Genomic DNA, 14,323 nt, shown 5'->3' on the forward strand with positions numbered 1-14,323 from the left:
GGGTGTGTTTGGTGAGTGGGTGGAGGCCCCCATGTGTTTTTGTGGCTGCCACTCTGTCAGTGTGTGTGAGCCGGTGCCAGATGGCTCTGCAGCTTTTTGGACAGTTCAGACAGAAAGCTTGGCCCCGGTTCTAGTACTCAGTGCCATTACTGTATCTGCTGAGGGCTCCAGAGCCCTGGAATTATGAAGTTGATGATAGAAAACGGAGCAATCTACCTCCTCTGTTCCCTTGAAGGAATAGTTCACCAAAAACAAATGTCTTTATTTACTCACTTTTATAGTGTTCCAAACCAGCATAACTTAATTTCTTATGTGGAACACAAAAGGAAATATTTGAAAGAATCTTCAAGCTGCATTTTTCTATTAATTTAACTCATATATGGGTGATTCTATCAAGAAAATGTCCTGGTCACACAAAAAAATCATTGCCCTTAATTAAATTGTAGAAAGTTTTTACAAGTAGTTTTAATGTCTTTCATTTTAGATTAAGTCAGTTTTATTGAGCAAACATAATTTAGTTGGATTAGGTCAAATTACTATAGTAGTTTTAACTCAACTTCATTAGGTTCGTCAAACTAAAAAAAAAGGTTTATTTAATACATTTTCTTATGTTGGTCCAACTTAATATATTTTATTTATCATTATTACATGCCAGGTGAACAAGTGTAAGGACAGTGAAACCGTTACACTGTCAGTTTAATAGCAAATATTTATAGAGCTAAACAGCACTGGAATATCCTCAACCTAAGCATAAGTGCCATTCTTCACCACAGTGTTAACCCCCAAATCTCCAGGATAATAGACGCTCTTAATACTAATAAAACATAAACATGAACAAATCTCCTCCTATTCTCATTTTGCATAAAAATGCATAAAATAACCCTTAATTTAAACATTTGTTCTCCCTATCAAACTTTCATGTAGTCCCAACTCAACTGCTATTTTACAAATTTAAATAGTTAGAAGTCGCAATGAAATCAAGTTGTGACCAAATGTTCTAGAATTTTGTTGCTTTAGTTTATTATAATTGAGTAAATTGAACAAGCAGCAAAAACGAAATCATCAAATCAATACAAAAATATATGAAACTATATTTTGCATAAACAAACTGAAGCCTACATGTAGGACCATTCGATTTTTTGCATTGTGACATTATTTTCAGGACACTTAAGCACATTTTCTACCCCAATTCTCATTATGGCAACGCATCTGGATGCATCACCATTGCACCATTGTTTTTAATGATTCTCATTACTGTATCACAGTAAAAAATATACTGTTGTACAATGATTTTTTTTAATTACTTTTTTTTTTTTGTTTTTTTTTTTTTGGGGCAATGAGAATTTCAGTGACAATATCAGAATATAACCTCTTCAGGTTTTGTAAGAATCACCCACATAGTTACCAGAAACGGTTGAGCTCGAAAAAGGACAAAGACCATAAACATACAATAAAATAGTCTGTGATGACTTATGCACAATATTTCAAGTCTACTGAATCAATACCATAGCTTTGTGCGAGAGAGAGACCAAAATGTAGTTAGTTTTTGCAAAAAATAAAAATGTACCCCTACTTCTCAAATCTCATTCCAACTTCCACATATTAAAGTTGTCATGTCATGATTGGTCACATGGCATGCAAGAACAGATGGTGTTCAGCATCAATGGTGTCAAACTTGTCAAGTGTTTGGTATAATTTTTTTTTCTTATTTTTTCTGATTTTACATTATATATCTCAGGATGTAAATAAGGTGTCTCTGAAAAATTGCTTTAGTTTTAACTGCTTTAGTTTTGCCACCTGAACTGAGTAAAATTGGGTGTTGATAGGACAAAGCAATCAAAAGTTATGGCATTACAAAAATAATTTATCCTTCTGTCCAAAAGCCTCTCCAAACAAATAAAATATACAGTACATAATAATCGTACATAAGAACAAATTACACATGCAAAAACAACTTTGAATGAGTTTCATTCTGTGTCATTTTAGTCATCGAGTCTTTGTCGTGTTGGCGCCATCTGGTGGCCATATTTAATTACAGTGATTGATCGCATGACACTCTGCACAATATGGAGGACTGTCACCACTGGTTGGAGCAATCTGAACTCAATCCGATTGGTTTAGAATCCCATGATGCTACAGCATTTCCGATGGCATTGTCTAATCCAGGAAAGCTAACGTGTTTGTAGCCAGATAGCAAGATGTTGTGTGCACATTGTGCTTCGTGTGGATTATATAATGATCTATGCATCCAATTACATTGTGTGTGGGCTCGTTTTAAAGATAATCGCCATGGTATGTGTAATAGTATGTAATATTTTGTGTTCTGTTTCATGAAGTTATAAGTGAAAAGCGCCATATAAGCAACACCTGTTTACATGTATGTCAAAGACATATAGTTAGCTATTACTTGCTATATTTTTGTCTGTGAGTAAAACAAATAGGCTGGTAGTATTCTACTCTGAGAGCTTTCCAACAACATATGACACATGGCTATCTGATGTGAAAAAAAAACATTCAAAGCACTTGTTCAGTTTTGTTCATAATGCCTACATGCCTAGTAGAGCTTCTAAGCTTTAAAACAATAGGCTAACTATTTTGTGTTGGTCAAGACTGTAGATATTTATATTTTGATCATTAATGTTTTTTTTCGCAGGTCGGTGCCATTTAAGCTTAAAAGGTTAAGCTGACCCTGTTTTTAAACTCTGGAACTACAAATAGTCACAGCACCAAGAATGCTCCCCAAACCCCCATACGGAGGTCTTTGCATGAGTGCACATATGTCTGTTTGTGCGTTTTGCTGCCGTGAGCAAATCTATTCCTCCCCTCTTAAATTTACACTTTCAGGAACCCCATTAGAAGTATTTCCATGGCCTGAGGAAAAGGGGAGAGTTGGTATCATCACTGCTGTTGGTAGGAAGTGTGATGTTGATACCAGAAAGCGAGAGGTTTGGTTCTGCATGTACAGACACGGTGTATATAGGATACCATCCACCTCTTGTAATGGTCTACAATCTCTGTGAGGCCTCAAGCGCATGTGAGCCAAAAGTTCAAAAGGTCTTGTGAATGGGTCTGCTCTCACCCCATAAAGGAAGTATACTGATCAGCCACAACATTAAAACCACCTGCCTAATTTTGTGTAGGTCCCCCTCGTGCTGCCAAAACAGCGCCAACCCGCATCTCAAATTCAGCATTATCTTCTCACCACAATTGTACAGAACGGTTATCTGAGTTACAGGAGACTTTGTCAGTTTGAACCAGTCTGGCCGTTCTCTGTTGACCTCTCTCATCAACAAGGTGTTTCATCTGCAGAACTGCTGCTCACTGGATGTTTTTTGTTTTTGGCACCATTCTGAGTAAATTCTAGAGACTGTTGTGTGTGAAAATCCCAGGAGATCAGCAGTTACAGAAATACTCAAACCAGCCTGTCACCAACAATCATCCATACGATTTATCTAATCAGCCAATCGTGTGGCTGCAGTGCAGTGTATAAAATCATGCAGATACAGGTCAGGAGCTTCAATTAATGTTCACATCAGCCATCAGAATGGGAAAAAATTTGATCTCAGTGATTTGGACCGTGGCATGATTGTTGGTTCCAGACGGACTGGTTTGAGTATTTCTGTAACTGCTGATCTCCTGGGATTTTCACACACAACAGTCTCTAGAATTTACTCAGAATGGTGCCAAAAACAAAAAACATCCAGTGAGCGGCAGTTCTGCGGATGGAAAAGCGTTGTTGATGTGAGAGGTCAACGGAGAATGGCCAGACTGGTTCGAACTGACAAAGTCTATGGGAAATCAGATAACCACTCTGTACAATTGTGGTGAGAAGAATATCATCTCGGAATGCTGGGGGGGTGGTGGTAAGTTATTAAACTTAATGATAATAAAAAGACATTAATGTTTGAATTGTAACAACTCGATTTGCACACACAGTCTTTCAACTTTGAGTCAGAGCCTGTAAGAATTTGTGCATCTGTGTCTACTTGCAGTTTTGGTTTCGGGTTTAGACTTATAATTTGACAGTAGTGGTCGAGTCAGGAACAGGTTCATTTGTGTTGCTGAATAGTGATATGTTAAAGGTGGCAATTACGTTAATTCACTCATGGTTGGGACCATTTTCAGTAGAGCACAGGAAATAGTTTTCTAGGCTAATATATGCCCTTCAGTGTATTTTTGCTTTGTTCAATTTTTCAATAAAGTATTCGCTTTTATTTGGCAACTGTCCTACACAAGCTGTCGATCTTTACTGTGCTGGAATGTTTTGTGTTGTTTCCTCTGCTGATAGTTTGTGTAATGTGACTCTTTATTTCCCTGTGGTGGATTTTGACCGTGAGGTTCACCGCTGCGGTTCATTCTGAGTAACGGTGGACTTTTGAGCCCCAAACCGAGCGGCTGTATTGTAAATATTGTAGGGTCATATATCTCACAGATGAAGTGCTGCTTTGCACTTAATTTTCAGTGGAAAACTGCAGTTTATTGAACCAGACTCTAAGCTGTATGTCAAATGTGAAGCCATGTTTCTCTCTGGAGTGTGTGCTTGAGTGAGTGAACACTCAGTGTCAAGGTGGCACTGAACATGTACCGTATGTCGTATATAAATTATGGGTTTATATGTTACGTTTAGTTCTGTTAATTTTTTTTGGTTTTGTGGGTATTGGGTAATATTTAAAAGAAATGAAAGGAAATGTCTAGGCCAGTTCAGAAAGTGCTGGAGTGATGTGTGGCCTCAGGAACTTTGTGTTTAGGTAAAGTGTGTGTGTGTGTGTGTGTGTGTGTGTGTGTGTGTGTGTGTGTGTGTGTGTGTGTTGTATGTGTTTCTGCTTTTTTCATTTACTTGTATTCAGCTAGCAGATGCGACTTAAGGCCGAAACATACTCTACGCAAGTACATGAACACAGATGCTAGCGCTTGACCACCGCATTGCCAACGCACAGTACGGTTGAACATGCTTAATGTGCATTCTTGCGTTACTATGCCGGGAACGAACATGAGTACTAAAGGGTGTGCTAGAGTTTCCTTCAAACATCTGTGTCATTAAACTGGATGTGTTATTATTCAGGGAAGTTGCTATAAATATATTGATTTTAACTTACTTGCTAAACAATAATCTCTTCAAACTTTCATTGCTCCGCCATGACAGTAGTTGAGTTGAAAGAGAAAACTCGCCATAGAAGTGGACAATTCACACTAATCTTGCTATTGCGCCCCTTGTGGCAACATTGAGAATGCAGCGTGTACTTGCGTTGGGTTATGAATTGTGCTTTGACACATTTCGAAGCAACGACATGTGAAATTGGGTTGCAAGATTCGTCTGCATTCACGTACTTGCGCAGAGTATGTTTAGGCAATTAGTTTGATGTAGCCAAAGTTTTGACTGTCTGCTGACAGCTTATTGTGGCCAAGAGCCATCCAATTACCTGGAAAAAGCCATCTTACTGATATGAAAAATGACCAATGCGCTTCTGTAGTGCACAATTTAAAATGCAACAAAATAAAAGAATAATTGTGATTTCCTTTAACTTCTTTGGCTTAAAAATCCAAAAAAAAATCAGATTTTAAAGGTGCTGTAAGCAATTTTTTTTCATGGAAAGGAATACAAAAAATTTTCCTACTCCCTGAAATGTATTACTGAAATAAGTTTTGTAAGATATCTCACCGGTCTCTGTGACAGATCTAGACTCTGTAAACAACAAACAAAAATGTGTCTGTGAACTGCGGACAATGACGCTTTCGACCTGTCAACCATTTTGCACGTTCTCATAGTATTGTATTTGCAGCGAATTGAGACGTATTGCCATTTTTAAGCCATGTTGTTCATAAAAGTTGTTAGTTCAGCATGCTATTTTGCTGCTGTTGTTTTTAACAACTGTTTCTGCATGATATCGTTCTCAGTAAAGCTCATTTGGTATCTTTGGAGTGCAGGGTTTTGGAAAAGGGGGCGTGGCTAATCCAACGGCTCAGTCTCGTGGAAGTAGAACCGGTAAAATCACTTGCAGCACCTTTAAGTACTACTAACTCAAACGATCAAGTACAGAACTGAGGTTGTGGGGAATACCCATAATCCTTTGCGCTTGATTAATTTAAGCAAATTTGTTTGGTCAAAAGGAAATTATTGGGGCATTTAATTAGTTGTTATTAAGAATTGATAGAGATTTTGGCTCTTTTTAGTATTACTTATGCTGTTTTACTTTAGTTGTTTTGAATAGTCACCATTAGGGTGATTACTGTTCGCTTTGGTGAAGTTGGATCCTGTTCAATCCATGTCATTTTTCCTTGCGCATGTCAATGTGCGTAGCCAAAGTGCAGCTTTATCTACACTTCTTTGGGGAATCAATTGTTAAATGACTGACCTCAGTCATTATTTCCTTATGAGCCAATTAAATTAGGCAGAAACAATAATATTAAAGTTAATTTAAAACAATGTGCTATTAATTGTTAAATATTATTTGTGTGACATACCTTTTTAAGTAAATAAAGTTAAATGAACTGATACATTTGTGTATATCTAACAAAGGGTTTCTAGTTATGCTGATATAAAATGACCGTAAATTGAATTTACTTAAAAAAAAAAAAAAAAAAAAAAAAAACGTGATGTAAAAATGCTACATAAATATTTTAAGTAAATCCAACACATAGTATATTCAGTGTGGTTTACCATTGTGGGTAAAGAGTGGAGATTTTGCTTAGGTTGAGGATGGGTACACAAATATTCTGTATGTTTCATTACTCAAGGAGCAATTACATCTTGCCATTTAACATGCTTATATATATGCTTTTGCTAGCTCATAGTTTGCTAACTAGCATAACCTTACAACATAACGTGACCCAAAAATGTTAGGGACACATATAAAATCACTTTGAGGCGACTTAATTGGGTCATTTAAAAATAACTTCATTCCATTATGTTGAAATTACGTGAACAAATTATGTTTTCTTACAAAGAATTAATGAGCTAAACCAAGAGGAAAAAATATGTTGATGCAACTTAATTAATTCATGTGAAAACGATGTACATGATTAAATCATGGAAATTCAAAGCATTTTTTTTTTTTCTGTAGGAGTTTCACTGACCTTTTAACCTTTTGACCTTGTAGATGTTTATGGTTGCGATGGTGACTGAACCCTACTCTTGTCCCAGGATCTGGTGCTGCTGTGGCTCTTTAGAATCTTTGTTTCTTTTTCTTTTTTGTTTTCCTTTTTTAAATGGCTTCGATTCCAGACTCTGGTTACCATGGTAGCATGAGTTTTTCTTTGCAGCTGTTCTCTGCTGGAGGTTCCATAGCGGAACTCAGTCTCTCTCTCTCTCTCTCTCTCTCTCTCTCTCTCTCTCTCTCTCTCTCTCTCTCTCTCTCTCTCTCTCATCTGTCTGTCTCTGTCTGTATTGAGTTTTTTTAGTGGATTTTTTGCTGGTGATTTATATGAGGTTTATGTGGGTTTAGTTTGGGTCAGGAATGTTATCCACGTGGCGTCTGAAGCTGTGGAACATCTCAAATGTGTTCCTTCAATATCTCAAATATTTAACCACTGTGTTGTCGCTCTGCTGGCTATGAAGCACATGTTAAGTTTCAAGCCAGCTGTTTCACTGTCCACTTTGATATTATTTCTGCAGCAGTGTCTGTGCTTGCGTAATGCCCAGTTCACACTGACACCAGTTTTACTGGGGTCACTGTTCTGTTGGTCGTTCTAACATTATTGGCGAGCTTCAAAACTTGCTGAAACCATTTGTTTACAAATGGGGTATATAGGGTTCGAATCACGATATGGCCAAGTGTGATTATTAAATCACAAGGATGTGATTTAATTTAATAAATATATACAGTAGTCTCTCTTTAAGGTTTTCATTTATACTGTGAAGCTCTGTCATGTAGCTCTTTATTTGACCAAAAATATTGGTTTTCTTCAAAATGAATTATTATATTTTCATTTGATTTAAAGTTTGATTTATTTTTAATAGACAGTTTTGATGATAAAATTTTATTAAAACCTAAAAAATTTCATCCAGAAAAATTAAAACGTGAAAAAATAAAATGGAATTTAGGAAAAAATATAATGGATTTCATAGGGCCCTAGATATATTGTCAGTAAAAACAAGATGCCATTTTAATTTCACAAGAACTTTTCTTGAGGCTAAAAATGAACTTCGTGCAGGGTAAAACGTTTGCATATAAATTGCAGCAGAGCACAATACATCAGATCATAAACAAAATGAACAAACTGTCAATGTCAATCAAACTCACTTGGATTGCTGGCTATTTCTGACATGGTTTTCCACAGATCATAATTGATTATTATATCCTTGTATGTGATTACAGACAAATCCTATTAAGCAGTGAAATCACACAGTAACTTCTCCATCTTGCCTGGACTCAACTCCAGAATCTCACAAGAGTAGGATGCCGTGAGCTCCACTGACTTATCTCCCATTTGTTGTTGCCTATGGATGGGAATTGTAAAGAATTTAACAATTCCAGTTCCGATTCCCCTTAACGATTCCGGTTCCTTTATGGTTCCAGTAACGATTCCAGTAATGATTCTTTTAGTACTTTTGAGGAAGAATTATTTGGAAATGAGAGTAAAGAGATTTACTGCCCTCTGCAGTGTTGCCAAATGATGAGATCCTTTCAGATGTAGAGAGTAAGATATAACAAATCAGAAAGATATTTAACATGTTTGCAGACTTTTTAGAGGCATAAATGCAATCCAGTAATTGATCCTTACTATATTTTAAATAAAATTCTAGACAAACAAGAAATGTAATCATATGTTTCATGCATTAATTCATTCTTTTCTTAAATTCCACTTATTACAACAAAACTCTTTTATCTTTAACTACACATTGTCATATAAACATGTAGTCAATAGCACAGGCCTGAAGTACAACATGACATAACAGTAACAGTTCCAGAGACACCTTGGACTGTGATTTGTAGTCTAAAGTTGTACTTCAGGCTTGCAAAGCCCCATACACACATGCAGCGACTTTATCGCTTCATGTTGCTTGCCCTGTACTGTGAAGTCGCTAGTGGGTTTTCCTTCTGCTTTTGCGCTATTGGTGGACTGCACGCTTGGCCATACTGCTTTTTTTTTTATTACATCCATGTATGTTGTTGCTCATAAGAGTAATTCATTTGGGAATCGAACTACACCGAAAGCACTGTATGTTTCGCACGTAGTAGAACCGGCTTATTAGACTCATTTGTTCGGGAATCAACTACTCCGAAAGCGCTGTATGTTTCACGCTGTAGTTTCAGTAGAGGGCAGCGCTGCTGCTGAATTGCACCGCAGGAAACGCTGTCAGAGTATTTTAGTACAGTGTTCTGTCAACATCGGCGGAAAATGTAAAAATTAAAAATAATAAGGTTCGAGTATTTAAAGAAAAATAAAAAATGGAAACTGTTCTGAACAAGAACCGTTTCTGAGTACCCAACCCTTTTGTTTGCCGCATTGCATCACTCCTCATTAGCATAAAGTTCTATTTTTCTCAACTTCAGTTCAGTGAGTCATTGGACACACCCACATTGTGTCGCTAATGGTCACTGTCACTTATGTCGCTGTTAAACCCTTAATCTAACTGAAAATGAATTTTTGCCTTTGCTGTCAGTGTGAACGGCCTCTAAAGGCTAAAGTACAGTATCTTTCAGTTTTCCACGTGCTGTTGTGACTTGCGCACAGTGGGATATAAATTTCATCATCAGCACAGTCCACGTGGACTGTCTGATTGCAGCCCAGTTTTTGTAACATCGCATACCTGCATGCGTCACCTGCGCATGTGCCTGATGACTAAATTTATGTGACACGCACTGTGCGTGAAACGAAGCAGCAAGTGAAAAACCAAAGTATACAGTCGACAGTGTTTGATTTATGCAGTGCTACATGCATGCCAGAGATAGTGAATGTGTGTGTGTGTGTTAGTATTAACACTAATGTATGATTTACTCTGTGCAGGCATGGCACGAGATGTGCTGGTGAAGTGGCAGCGTCCGCCAACAACTCTCACTGCACAGTGGGCATCGCTTACAATGCCAAGATTGGGGGTGAGTGTGGCAGACTGGCACTGCCCAATTTATACCCACCGCTGTGCCTTGAAATTCTGCCTTTTTACACCCATTATCACTTATTTGCACAAACACGTACATGTATAAAAATACCTTATTTTACCAGTATTGAAATCACACCGATGTAAAACAGTAAAACAAGGATCTCTTCATGATATTCTTTATTGATATTCACAGACATCATCTTCAGATTATTCTTTTTGTTTTTGGCTCCTGCAGGTGTCCGCATGTTGGATGGAGATGTGACGGACATGGTAGAGGCCAAATCACTTAGTTTACATCCTCAGCATATAGATATTTACAGTGCCAGCTGGGGCCCAGATGATGATGGCAAAACTGTAGATGGGCCCGCTTCCCTCGCCAGACAGGCTTTTGAAAACGGCATCAGGCAGGTAAGGAAACATCTCGTCATGCACATATACAGTTCACTCTACTTCACAAGATTTACAAGCACAAGCAATTACAGAGCCTAAGAAAAGCATCTTATGTTTGTGTCCTTTTCCAGTAATGTTGGGAATGGAAAAATGCAAGAGTTCATAAACCAGTGTAATTTTCAGGTCATCAGTCATGTCTGGCCCACCTAAGGTGCTTTCCTTTCCTTCTCACACCCTACCGTCTGCTACGGGAATTAACTTTAGAAAGTGATTTTAGTTTATCTTCCCTGAGTCAGTAATTACCATGTATCCTGTGCCAAAGGTGTGTTTGGAGTGGTTTAGGCATGTTTCAGGTATGTGTATTGTGAGACATCGGGTAAAACTGGTCTCCTCTTGACAGACAGTGCTGAAGGAGAGGATATTAATCTAATCCCACTCTAATAGTTCCTGTTGTTATGTTGATGTTTGTTTGAGGATTTTGGTTTAGCTCTATAGGAAACAAGTTTAAGGTGCCTCATACTGTAGGTGCTGGCTTATAATTGCCATGACAACAGTATACTAGTCTTGCCATAGCCAGACTTTTGACTACCATCATAAGACTGTATACAGACAAATCAGATTTCTTAAGACATGCTTTCTCCTTTAAAACGGTGTTCTCAGCCCCCAGTTTGGTCCACAATCGAGTGAGACACAAGCTTTGGATTGTAAGACTAACACCCTAATGTGGCCTACTAAACAGTCTGGAGATCTTTATTCTATGCACTTTGTGTCTTCTGCAGAGGTGGGTAGAGTAGCCAAAAACTGTACTCAAGTAAAAGTACAATTACTTTTATAAAAAAAAAAAAAAGAAAAATTCTTTCACAAATGACATAATGGACGTTAACTCCCCTATATTCCATTACATAATACACATTTAACATGTATTACAGAATTATTATTATTATTATTATTAATGGAAATTCTGTCATCATTCACCATAATGTTGTTCCAAGCCCACATGACTTTCTTTCTTCCATGCAACACAATAAGTAGATATTAGACAGAATGTTTGCCTGAGTCACTATTTACTTTCACTGAATGTTTTTTTCTCCATATTTTGAAAGTGAATGGTGACTGAGACTGTCAGTCCCTAACATTCTGTCTAACATCTTTTGTGTTCCACAGAATACAGAAGGTCACACGGGTTTGGAACAACACGAGGGTTGGGAAATTATGACAGAATATAAAATTATGGCTATCACTTTAAAGGGATAGTTCACCCAAAAATGAAAATTCTCTCATCATTTACTCACCCTCATATCATTGAAGATGTGTATGACTTCCTTCTGCAGAACACATTATGATTCATGAATTTTAGAATATTTCAGCTCTGTAGGTCAGTACAATGCATGTGAATGGGTGCCAAAATTTTGATGCTCCAAAAAGCAAATAAAGGAATTATAAAAGTAATCCATACGACTCCAGTAGTTAAATTCATATCTTCAGAAGTGATATGATAGGTGTGGGTGAGGAACAGATCAATATTTGTCCATTTTTGCTAGACATTCTTCTCCCAGCCCAGCAGGGGGCAATATGCAGAGAATGTGAATCACCAAAAACACAAGAAGAATGTGAAAGTGATCTGTTTCCTATCACATCGCTTCTGAAGATATGGATTTAACCACTGGAGTCTTATATATTACTTTTATGATGACTTTTAAAAAAAAATATTTAGCTTTAAAATGTTCACATGCATTGTATGGACAAAAAAGCAGAGAAATTCTTCTAAAAATCTTGATTTGAATTCAGCAGATGAAAGAAAGTCGTACACATCTGTCATGAGGGTGAGTACATGGTAAGATAATTAAAATTTTTGGGTGAACTATCCCTTTAAGGGTTCTTGTCGGATCTGGATGAATTAACCAATAAGAAGAGAGGTTTGGAAACGTTTCTAGTAATTATTATGGTGAAAACGTGAACAATGTCCCACAGGGACATTATACAGTATATAATGCTGAAATATAAACCAAAGCAATTAATGCCTACTTTTGCTATTTCATAGATTTTACTTGTTAGTTCACAGTCTACACAGTTAGTAAGTACGTAGTTAGTACGCAGCCTGCATAAGGCCCGTAACCCCGGTTGCGCAACACTCTCTTCACAATACGATCAGCTCGCACGTCTCTCACGTGCGTGGCTTCAGTTGTCAATCACGCGAACGGCAGAGCAAAAGGCATTTACACTTAACTTGGATGTTTACATGGATTTATACAGTTAATCAGCCCGTAGCTGCCATGGTTTCCAGTACCCCCGCGAGGGCGCTGGTTAAATGCGTAAATACTGCTCAGGACATGAGGGACAAAGCGCACTGCTATATTTCTGCAGATTTAAAAATGTACACTTAAAAACTGATGTCACAAGAGCCCATATTTTCAGAATCATCCTGAAAATTACCATCACCATTACACAGAAACGCCCGCATTATCATTAGAGCCACAACTCGCCTCAGCATGCTGCCTTAGTCTGAACTGCAATTTTAATCTTGGAATACCCGCTTGTCTTGGTGTTAAATTAAGGCATTGCATGACTAAACTATTATTTTTTTCACTGTGCGGAGCAAAGAAAATGTTTCACTTAGTTAGAAGAGCATGATGCTACAGCAGTGATGGACTCGGCTTGAGTGACAGTCTGCGTCAGCGCACGCAGCTGTGAAGTTCCGCCCATAGGAAGTTGCTTGGTATGGCAGTGATCTCTGTGTGGGTGGTGCTTTGTACACAGCTACACTAAATACTCACAATGGACAAGGATATCATTTTAGCGCAAAGTTTGTTTTTAACTTTACTCTCCCAGAGTATAAAATGCAGCATTAAAAGAGTCTGCTTGGCAGTTCGTTTTTTGCTGGTTTCACCAATGAGCTCAAAAATAGGGTTTCACACACGCTCACGCTTTCTTCGCCCATGGAATTTGGCCATGCAAAGGTAAATGTTACTGCGCCTTAAAAAGAATGAATATCAATGGAGTATAATTCAATAAGAATCAAAGTATTACAAGTATTGCTAGTGCAACACTAGGCTTTGCTTTCAAAAGCACAGACGCCATCATATCTTCTTCTTTTGATATATGTTCTTTTCAGCTAATTGTTCGAAATGCTTCACAAATTGTTCTGAATGATTCATTTACGAATCGGTCCGCATTAAAATTATTTTTAAAAATCGGTTTCCAGAAATAACAAGTGACTGGAAATGTACTGGAAATTCATTGATCAAAAAGTGTGGGAACAGTTCTAGTTACTGTTTTTTTCTTCTTCACAGGGCAGGAAGGGGCGTGGCTCAATCTTTGTGTGGGCATCAGGAAACGGTGGACGGAGTCGTGATCACTGTTCGTGCGATGGCTACACCAACAGCATCTACACCATCTCCATCAGCAGCACGGCAGAGAGCGGCCGCAAGCCCTGGTATCTGGAAGAATGTTCCTCCACCCTCACCACCACCTACAGCAGTGGAGAGAACTACGACCGCAAAATCGTAAGTTATCGTGAAGGATTTTTAAAGCTGCAACATGCTCTTCAGCACAGAAAAAGACAGAGGGTGTGTCTCAATCAGCTCCCAAGCTCCCTATGTCGTGAATCAGTATATCGTGAACACGAATACAGGCACTGGTAAGGGTGTTTTTCCTCCACTGAACATTGGGACACTTATGACTCAATCACCTGCTACACGATAACAAGCTTGTGCATTGTAGCGCAGCTGTTAACAACATGGCTGTATATATGCCACTATCGTTCATTTTCATTGAAGATATTCAAACGTGAAGTGTTATTATGACAGATAAATGACATAAAGAAATTAAAATATAAAGGAGTGTATTTTAAACCTTCTTTTAACAACTCTTAATATTTAAAAGATTGTTTCA

General features: G+C 37.8%; 1 protein-coding gene across 4 annotated transcripts in view; it reads left to right on the forward strand.

Annotated features, from left to right (window-relative positions):
* LOC127414540 (proprotein convertase subtilisin/kexin type 5-like) overlaps nt 1-14,323 on the forward strand; it is an 83,908-nt gene that overhangs the window by 16,205 nt on the left and 53,380 nt on the right. For all 4 annotated transcript variants that reach the window (XM_051652642.1, XM_051652641.1, XM_051652639.1 and 1 more), the window contains exons 6-8: nt 9,949-10,037; nt 10,278-10,450; nt 13,723-13,935. In XM_051652642.1, coding sequence (XP_051508602.1) covers nt 9,949-10,037; nt 10,278-10,450; nt 13,723-13,935 — 475 coding nt within the window. The remainder of the gene's footprint in view (nt 1-9,948; nt 10,038-10,277; nt 10,451-13,722; nt 13,936-14,323) is intronic.

This window comes from Myxocyprinus asiaticus, chromosome 24 (genome assembly GCF_019703515.2).
Source record: "Myxocyprinus asiaticus isolate MX2 ecotype Aquarium Trade chromosome 24, UBuf_Myxa_2, whole genome shotgun sequence".
In the NCBI taxonomy this organism is placed as follows: Eukaryota; Metazoa; Chordata; class Actinopteri; order Cypriniformes; family Catostomidae; genus Myxocyprinus; species Myxocyprinus asiaticus.